The sequence below is a fragment of the Cyprinodon variegatus genome, unplaced genomic scaffold (assembly GCF_000732505.1).
Source record: "Cyprinodon variegatus isolate N-32 unplaced genomic scaffold, C_variegatus-1.0 Scaffold1051, whole genome shotgun sequence".
Taxonomy (NCBI): Eukaryota; Metazoa; Chordata; class Actinopteri; order Cyprinodontiformes; family Cyprinodontidae; genus Cyprinodon; species Cyprinodon variegatus.
This window is the reverse complement of record NW_015151504.1, coordinates 74,704-85,225: the sequence shown is the minus strand read 5'-3', so window position 1 is coordinate 85,225 and position 10,522 is coordinate 74,704. Positions and strand designations below refer to the sequence as shown.

At 37.0% G+C, this 10,522-nt stretch overlaps 1 protein-coding gene across 3 annotated transcripts in view; it reads right to left on the bottom strand.

Moving 5' to 3' along the window:
• Positions 1–10,522, bottom strand: part of LOC107101079 (copine-8) — a 201,598-nt gene that overhangs the window by 127,048 nt on the left and 64,028 nt on the right. The window contains exons 7-8 of one of the 3 annotated variants that reach the window (XM_015399834.1): positions 9,674–9,688; positions 4,908–4,984 (exon numbers count right to left, since the gene is read on the bottom strand). In XM_015399834.1, the coding sequence (XP_015255320.1) occupies positions 4,908–4,984; positions 9,674–9,688 (92 nt within the window). The remainder of the gene's footprint in view (positions 1–4,907; positions 4,985–9,673; positions 9,689–10,522) is intronic. The other 2 variants (XM_015399837.1, XM_015399835.1) reach the window with 2 other exon arrangements.

The following is a 10,522-nucleotide window of genomic DNA, read 5'->3' as shown; positions in this document are numbered from 1 at the left end:
GCAGTTGGACAGGTGTACCTAATAAAGTGGCCGGTGAGTGTATATGTAATTTAAAACAGTCAAACGACAAAATTAATCATAAAAAACTGTATCCACATACCAAATCATCTCATAATAATTCAAATGTTTATCTATTGGTATTTATCCTTTTACTTCCATATACCAATTAATAATATTTTTCCAACCTTCTTTTGAAAATATTTATGTTTGTACTTTGCTTAATTTCTACACACAAACTGATTCACAGATCTGTACATACTTGTTATTGTATTTTGGATTTTTAAAATTCACATAAAATACATTATCAAACTCTTTCTCTAAACAAATTGCTTTGTTGATTTACTATCTTGTTTTGTATTCAACTAAATCAGAAATTTGTAAATATATATGATTTCAAAAATAATGCGCTTGCAGGTGCTTTATATCCTCTGTTGGGTATTGCTGTTATTACTTTTTTCTAAATGATGCATAAGAGCTGAAGAGAGCTTTGTAGCTATTTCCCCAGAGCTCCACACAATAGGATAGGTTTGATAATGACATTTATAAGGAGCAAATACACAGAAATTCAGAATGCATGATGTAGACCAAGTTAGGCTACAATGTGTGTATTCATGGTTGTATATTTACACCCATACAGTACATGCTTGCAAATATATTATTCTGCAACCCAAATATTAAGCCCTTTGTGGATAAGTTTTACCTTTATTTTAAATACAGTTATTGTCTCGTTCTGTTTGTTCTAAAAAATACAGTATTTATTCCCTTTTAGGTGTGGTTGATTGACTGATTGGTTTAAAGAAAAACTTTTTAACCAAATTACAAAGGGAGAATCTATAAATCATCAGCCAAATAAATCTCTGGTTCTCATTCATTTTTTATAAAGTCTTTGTGTCAAAGTGTCACATTTGTTTAAGACATTAACTCCTACAATTCTACTGCTATCCGTGTCCTTTCTGCTCTGACATCTATGTGCATCCCTGACTGCTAATTAATGTCACTCTTTCTACAATTACAGAAGCCTCTTTTCTAATGGCAACGACAATGCATTCTGCCTAATTAAACAAGCCATAATTTGTGAAAGATTAAAGCCCTTATGGTTAGTCATAAAAAGACTACAAAGGGGGAATTAAAAATTCATTTATGTGCCAATAAAACAAAGTGCAGAATAGAATATAAACATAGAAAAGAAAAGCTCATATGTACAGAATACAAGACAAAACATATCAGAGAGCTATAAAACAAGTAAATGCTGTTTGATTGCATCCTGCAGTTTGTTTTCAAAAGAAGAGGTTCTTCTGTATTTCTGCTAAAATATCACCAGTTAGGTGAGAGGAGGCAGGCAGATAGATGGAAGATTATGATTTTTCCCTGTTTGATGTATTTTATGAGCAGGCAGAAAGAGATGCTGGAATATGGTTGAAAAACAAACAAATGGTCAAAAACATTCTCCTAATGACAAAAGGGTTTTTCAATTTTCACACACAGATATATGAATCACCCTTCAGTACCACACACTGAAACAAACACAAGCAGGGAGCATCTCTACCACTGCTCTTCTAAGTATGAGTATATTTCAGTGTGTTTACTGCTTCTCCATCCCAGCGAAATGCCCCCTCCCCCTTTAAAGAAGATCAAACACATGTGCAACACAGTTATACTCGAGAGGCACATCCAAGGTTGCATCTATGCGTTGTCCAGAGTTCATATCTATAATGCAGAAGATGGAAACTGTTCCACACATCCACAAAAATCACACGCTCATTCATCAAACAGCTGAATGGGGCTGAGCTGAACATTGTATTCATAAAACCATATCAGTCCACCAGAAATAAAAATAAATCAGTTACAAATGTAAAGTAACCACCCAGCCATCACTTGAAAGGCACAAAGCGTAGGCTGGCATTTCAAAGGCAGGCTTGCCCTACATACGCTATATAAAGGTTGAAAAGACATTTTGGTTTTAGCTATTTTGGCTGTTAAGTTTCCCACCATGGGGGGGTTCTTTATCGACGCCGTTTTGCTTATTGTTTACTCGATGATTAAAAGCTGTCATAAAAATATATCCTGGCAGGTAGTTGTGTTATCTCTCAGCTGCAGACTGAAGTTAAAAATAACTCCCTGCAAAGTATTCCATCTTATTTTTTGCTGAACCATATCATGCAAATCATGAGCTCAAAAGAAAAAGAAAATCTGATGTTTTTCAGCGCATAAATTTAGGTTTATTCACTTGGATATGTTTGCATTTTAAAAGATAAAAACATCAACAAATATCTATAACTTTGTCATTATTATAGGGTTGGTAGTATGCAGAATTTTTTCCTGCTGCAAATTGTGATGGCAAATGTAGAATAAAGATACAAGTACATAGATTCTGAAAATGATCAAATATTGAAGCTTAAATAATTTCAATGAACATTCCTCTTTGAATAAAGATTTACTTCTTTCAAACCTGCAGGACCAGGTGAGTGACAGGACTGACATTCTGGATGCAAGCCTCTACAATCAGTGACCTCAATAGGAGGACTGACCCTTAGAAATAAAGCAAGGTGCCAGGTCATCCATGGGAGTTTAGAGTAAAGCCACTCCATCTTCTCTGCAGTTGGAGGAGTCCAGGTTGTTTGGCCATCCAACAGTGGCACTGCTAGACATGCCCTGAAGGGAAACATCTCAGCGCTATGCCGTGACACGGAGCCCATCTGCTTCGGCTCCATTTATTAAATCATTTTACATATATTTCCTTTTTAAATCAGGGTCAGGACTTTAACGTCTTAACTTCAATTCATTAGTTGGAAACATTTTAACACTTTAAAAATAATGAGCACAATTAATTGCATTTTAGTCTCAAGCCAGAACCTTTGTACTCCCTGTTTCACAGGTGTTGATCCAGTGGAGATATTCTAGCTTAATATTGCTCAAAGCAATTACCTCAAAGTGGTATGGACCTCCGAACTAAAGGGGGGAAAATGCATCTGAGGTTGGTGTAATAATTGCTATCCAAATAGCGCTGGCTGTTGGGAAGGAACGAGGATTACTGGTGTTAGTAACTAGCTTAGTGGAAAAAATAGCCTCATGGTAATTGGTTTTAATTGTACTAAATGATCTATATTGAATAGCAATTGTTAAACTCGTAAGGCAATCTTTTATGCAGAGCTGAACTGTCACAGTTCTCTCAGAATTGGAAATATCTTCAGTTTAAAGACAAAATTGTTTGCCTCGTTGCCATATAAATAACTTTGTGCAATTTTTAGTGGGAGGATTGTGCTAAAATGAATGTTAATGTACTATTCGTTGCATAAAATATCAGGGGTTTCTAAAAAAAAAAAAAAACAGTTAAAACATTATAAATTTAAACCAATCGGATGGTTGAATAATGTAAAAAGTTGGATTCAAAACAATAAATGTATTTGCTGTTGTATTCATTTAATATTGTATTAAATTATGGGGGGGGGGTTGAATCAAAAATGTTTATTTTGTAGGTACTTATGATTTTCGATTAAAATGGTACTAATTGCAATCAGTTGACTCTGTTTTAACTTGACAAAAAATTTAATTGTGTCAATCCAATATTTAAAATGAGGCATTTTGTATATTCTTAATTTATTCATCTGATTATAACTGACTGATTTTATTACATTGCCTAGAAACATCTGCATATAACTGCATATGCCTCATAGTGTTCTTTGTTATATCAGCTTTTTTATATTCAATGGATGTGATTTCTTATGATTTTCTTGCATTAGTTATGTAACTTGGTTGTTTTTAAATGTTCTGAAATAAACTTAATCGAACATTGATCATCACAACATTTTTAAAAGAACCAACATCATAAAACCCAACTATTTCAATAATATTTTCACTGATTATTTATTTTACTATCATCATTTTTAGTGCAATAAAGCCACAACAATGTAAGCTTTCTATATGGCCCATTTATATGAAAGCACACTGTAAAAAAAAATCTAAAATTACCGTGTTTAATAAACCACAAAGCATGTTAAAGTGCAGAAGAATAGGTTGGAGAATTTATAGTCTATATATTTGTTATTATTTCACACATACATTATTTGTCCACAAACATGCCTAATGGTGTAAAGTAAACTTTGCATAATCGATATGGAGCTTTAAACCTTATCTAGTCAACAAATCAATGGATGGACAATGAACGAAACATCTCACACAGCCTCCGTGTTGTTATTGACCAGCTGTTATGAGCAGCTTCTTCTTATTGATAACTAAGACATTTAAATGTTCTTAAGGCACTCCAGATTGCAGGTAAGACTCATTGTAATGGATGCAGCCTTATTGCGACTACCTGAAGTGCACAGTAGTTAAGACGACTGCTGCTGATGACGATGGTTGACAGATGCAGAAAGACAGATCACAGGATCCCCCATTAACACTCCATCTTGTATAAGAGCACAGGCGGAAAAGACGGGCTGCAATTTGGGTAATTTTGTTCTCCGCTTCTTCCTTTTCTTTAATGACAATAATTATCTAGGGAAAACATCTGTAGATGTGTTGTCTCCTTCCTCACCAACCCTTCCCTGGTCTGATCAGTATCTTTTCCTCACATCTTTGTCTTAATCACCCATGTTTATTTTCTTGTTTTTCTTTCCTCCTCTTTTTTTTCTTTATCTCAATCTCCTTCAGTTTCTGACTCAGGTTTATTTATTCAAAATTAGCATATGTTTCCTTCTGTTACTACCAATGCTTCAGAGAAAAAGAGGCTGAGTTTCAAAATTTTAAACCCAAAGTAATGCTTTAATGCATTTCAAGAGAGGTGATTATGTTTCCTTCTAAAATATTTCCCCCCTCTGTCTTGCCACCACTTTTAGCACAATAAATTGTTTCTTAATCTTGTTTGGAGTCAGGGAGCATGAGAAAAACAGCGTGAAATTCTTACTCACCCCAGTGGTTTTTCAAGTCGACTGGCTGGTGATCCAACAATCTCCCCGAGAGTGCAGAACATCTGACCTAAAAAGTCCTGGAGGGAAGCAAAGAGGGGAGGTTGAAAAGAACATAGGAGGTAGAGCTAAATTTTGGATGTCAAGTCAGGAGAGAAAAACTCATGTTCAGAATTAGAAAATGACATTCGTGGAGTCATGCAAGTTACATCTCAAGCAGACTTTTAACTAGCGCTTTTAAGATCAAATCAAACTTAAAAAAATATATTAAGTAATCGCTGTGACATTAACTCTTAACCTGTAAAATTACTGTATACAATTGCTGACTCCCAACTTTGTATTACTGTTATGATTTTGACGCTCATGTTTGGCTTAATTATTCATTCCATTCGCCTGTCTAACTCCGCCTGGTTGTTCATTACCTCTCATCTTATCTACCTGCTCCTGCCTCTATTTAAGGTGCCTGCATCCAGTTATCAGGCCAGATTATCTTGTTCTCTCCATCCAGTGGTCAGAGTTTTTTAAAGTACCTTGGTGTTTCTGATTTCCTGATCCTGACCTGTCCTGCCTCTCAGCAACTGAGCCTTCCTGTTCTTGTTCTCTCATGCCAGTGGTGAGAGGGTTTTTAGCATACCTTAGTGTTTCAGATTTCCTGATCCTTACCTGCTCTGCATCTAAACCAATGAACCTGCCTGTTCTTGTTCTCTCATGCCAGTGGTGAGAGGGTTTTTAGCATACCTGAATGTTTCTGATTACCTGATCCTGACCTGCTCCTGTCTGATCGGTTTGCCTGAACTGTCTTTGGACTCCTGGATCTCTGAGCCTGCTTGTTCCTGTTCTGATCTGTTCGCCTGATGTGGCTTCGGACTCCTGCATGTTCTCCAGGGCTGCAGCATCTAGGGACACCCTGGGCGGTGCCCGCTGCGTCTTGTAGGCTGCCCACCAGCTGGCTTCTTCCTCGTTCTCCGACTATGGACTAAACTTGTAAACCAGGTTAGTGACTCACATGCATAATCTTGCTCCATGGTCACTAACCAGTGTATTTCTCTCCAGATTTTCCAGCCACAGACGTCTTAGTAGCTGTTATTACAGAACTGTTTATTTTTCAAAAAAATTACTTTTGAGTAATTCCACTGTCTGTCTTGCCTGAATACTAGGTCCCCTGTTCTGATTCGTGACAACAACAGTCCTTTTTAACAGTATTCATAACCCATGAACCTTTAGACATTTTGTGTTGGTATAATCACAAATTTTATTTACTTTTTGTAGATATTTATATGAATTGGAATAAATAATATATGGTTATCATATTTTTGAATATTTAAAAATACAAATATCAATCATCTAATCCTCCTTCTATTCTTTGCTACTCCTGTAAGTCATTTGTGACTAACTCCCTTGAAGTCACATAAATGGGCAAATAGAACAAAATTTACAGCATGATTACAGCTGGAATTAAAAAAACAAATCCCATTTAATCCATCATCTGATAATAGAGCAAGAATTGTGCAACTAGAAACCTATCAAACATGGCTGTCCACTTACGATGGCAGGCTGTGCAGGGAGAGCATCTTTCGAAGAAGCAGCCAAGAGGCCAATGGTAACTCTCAAGGAGCTTTGTGAAGCAGTAACATCGGAAGTGGAAATAGTCTGATATCCCTAGATTCCTAGAGAAAAAACTATCCCTTAAGAGAACTATTTGAAAAATCCATCTGATGTTTGACAAAACCAACTAGAACACTACAGTATAAAGTTTTGTTTATGCCAAAAGTGCACACGAGTAAAAAAATTCTGATATGATATTCTTTGATATCTGATATACTTAAATGAAATCAATATTTCTGTCTTAGTTAAAGAATATAATCAATTTCACTTTTTATTTGAAATATGAAGGTTTACTGAATTCCAACATACAATGCCAATCTATAATCAATGAATTGTATCTCTTTCAGTTATTGGACTCCAAACCCACTCTTACCTCCAACTTTAACTCACTACATTAAATCGTTCACACTGCATACACTGATGGTGGCAAGCTAAATGGTTGCCACAGCTCCCCTGGGGCACGCTGACAGAGGCAGGGCTAACATACACAAGCACCACTGGGCTGTCTGAACACCACCAGTAAGCAAAAACAATAAAGTGTAGCACACAGCTTCAGCCAGTACAGCAAACACTGATTGTGGCCGAAGTCTTGTTGTGATGAGTGACTCGGACCTCAAGCTTAAGATGAACTGGTCTTGCCTTGCTTAGGCCAAAGTCCCCCCTGCTAAACTATTCAAACTGACATTCAGCTGAATAGCCAAAACTTAACTAAAGAAAAAACACTCTCCCCTATAAGTATGGAAATTAACGTACACATCTATTACACTTAAAACCACAAACCATTTACCGATGAAAGCAATGCAGTCCAGTTCATTAATGCTTTAAGTATACATTGCTTGCTATAAACAAATGATCAAGTTTCTATGGCACTGTGTGACAGAATACAATTTAATAGCTGATCACACAAAGGTTAGATCATGATCAGAACCCTGAACCAACTTAATGGAAAAACTGATTGGATTATTCAAATAGCCGTTTCCATCTTCATTTCCAGTCTGAGACATTTCAGTTAGATTAAGATCCATTGCCAGCAGTATTCAACTTTCAACTTACCCGGTTATATCTTCTTTAAACATGTATAATGGCATCAAGGTGTCGGCTAATGTTCTTATGGTCATGTAAAAGAAATGAAGAGATGCTTGATGCTGTACTGTAAGGTACGATTTACTGCTTAAAACAGTTTTCCCTAAAATAAGTGATAACAACCTGATAACTGGCATCGATTGCACTTGAAAGTGAAAGCAATGGATCCTGATCAAGTACAACTTTGCAACATTTTTAGAGTTATAACTCATAGACCTACAGCTACTTGAGGGAAAGACGGTCAATTCCATATGATGCAAAAATGCAAGTTCTTAAAGAATATATCCTTAATAAAAATGATCCAAATTAAAACTGATTGATTGCCCATGACTGAGGGCTGACAAACTTTCCATCCCCAGTTGTTGTTTTCTTCTGTCCATGTACAACCAGTTCCCATAGTTCCCATTGGCAAAATCATATAAGCTCATACAGACATATTTGAAAATCATTGCATGATTTTTACCATTTGAGGTTTGCTTTCATTGACAGTTATCTATTAGTTCAATAACCCCTCCCACAGACTGCCACTCTTGGTCTCTGAGCATCGTTCTGCTTTATATCTGGCCCAGCCCAGCTATCTTAGCCAGATCATCTTTGTTATTCCTGCTTGATGTTTGACATTTGTAACGGGTTGAGAGGGTTTTGGTGTTTGTCGTGTCCTGGTTGGTAGGTGGAGTACAGTTTAAAGTTTCGCAGTTATCTTAGTACCATGTCTTGTCTCTTTCCATCAACGACTGAGCCTGCCTGTCTTTCTCTGTGCGATTCTGTCTGAGCTCGTTGCTCGATGCATGGAACTCGAAACCTGCCTTAACGCACTGTGGATTTCTGTAAGCCTGGATCAGTCTGTTCCTGTGTGGATCGGAACCCCTGATCGGGCTGTGGACTCCTGGATTCCATAACCGTTCCTCTTTGATCTGTATCCCTGACCTGGATTGGATTCCTGCCTGCTTACTGAGGTTGCTGCATTGGGGACACTCCGGGCCGCAGCTCGTTTGGCAGTCCATCGGCTGGATCCTGCCTTCCTCAGAGAGGATGGACTGAACTGTTAATCCAGGTATGTGACTCACACAGATAATCATCTCCTGTCAGATGATTGTGGTCACTTACCTGTGTTTGTCCCTCCAGAGTGTCAGTTATTGGGCGGTGCGCTTCTGTTCTGTTCTGTATTTATGTTAAATATTTTGAACTTTGCCGCTGTCTGTCTAATCTTGAATACTGGGTCCATCTTTCCCTGTTCATGACATAATTGCCATTTCTAAAATCATGACTGATTGAGGTTCTAAATAGATAGAACTAATCTGGATAACTTTCTAAACTGCCACTGAAAATTCTTCACTGGTGCACCTTTCCGATGCTAATGTCTTCCTTGCTTGTCTGTCACAAAACTATTGTTACCCCACAGAGCCCAAAAGAAATGTAACAATTTAATTCAAATGCTTTTTATCGGTTGTTTTATATTTAAAGCAGTAGGGAAATGTTGAAATAAAAACCAACTGTTCTTCATTTTTCTACGTTACTTTATGTAATGAAATATGAAAATCAGAATTGTGTCTGATATTTTTTATTGTTAATTTCAAATTGAGAAATGAAAGAAACGGATTACTGACGTTTATCAGGATAGGACTGACAGGACTGGTAGAGAATCAGGCTTAGAATCAGACTTGGTATTTATCTTCAGTATTGCAAGGTGAGGCAATCTAACCGAAAAGCCCTGAAGTTTGGCCTTGGCAGACAGGGATAGCTAAATAATTCATCATCAGCCAGACATGTTTTACATTTCAGAGAAATCTTGGTTCTCTCTCCCTACCGGTAGCATTCATTGTAAACTGTTGATGCCCTCAGCAAGTTATGATAGGAATATATTTTCCATTTCTAAATTGCAATGATATGAGAGAACAACATTTTGTTTACACCCTGTCCTCTGTGGTGCTCTCTGGGGATTTAGACATGTTCAGTCGCTTGCTTTGGTTTTTAGGTGTTCTAACCTAATGACTGACACAGTCGTTCCCTCTGAGAAACAGATCATTAATGTGAAACAGCGACCATGCAGTGTGAGTGTAAGAGGAGATGCAGGGACCTACATTGAGTTCTGCGGGCTTCCAGAAAAGTTGGGCGGCAGCAGCAACAACAACAGCAAACAACAGTAACAACAGAGCACATCATATACCAAGACACAACACAATAGCAAGTATCTGAAAACTCTTATGGCCCAGTTTAAATTGACACCATGCTGAAGAACCAAAACACAGAGCTCCTTACAGGTGAAGCTAATGATGGGAAAATACAAACCCCCTGTTATCCAAACACATCAAATAATCATTAAGAATGATTATTTTGTTGTTCCAAACTTTTGTCAATGCTTTCTGGCACCACAGTTTCCAGTTCTAATGGAGAGAAACACAACTTATGGGGTCGAAGTAAAATAAAATACTTTGAAATAGAATATGCTGCACTGTTTAAAATGGAAACTTATAGTCAAAAGCATTGCTCTATTAAAGTTTTATTTGCATCTACCTGCCACTGCAGGGCTACCATAACAACTAACAAAAAATAAATAAATAAAAATAAATACGCAAAGAAATCTAAGTTCATAGAGCAGACAGTGGATTACAGAGCTATAAGAATGAAAACAACGGATGGAGTTTTTAAAATAGGTAAGGAGCTTTCTGCCCAGGGCAGCACAACCTCATAGGCAAATGAAAAATACACTTTTATCTGTTATATGCACCTGCCCATACCCAGCCCAATATCCTACACGTTTTGTCTATTTGGCAGTGAAGGAAATGGCGTTTCAAGAGTCAAGCAAAATGTAAAAACTTTTATGTAGTTTTCACACCATGACGGATTTAATAACATTTGTGTATCAAACTAGATGAGACCTTAACAGTGTTGTTTTAACACAAAGTCTATGTAAAGCACAGCTTGTCAAA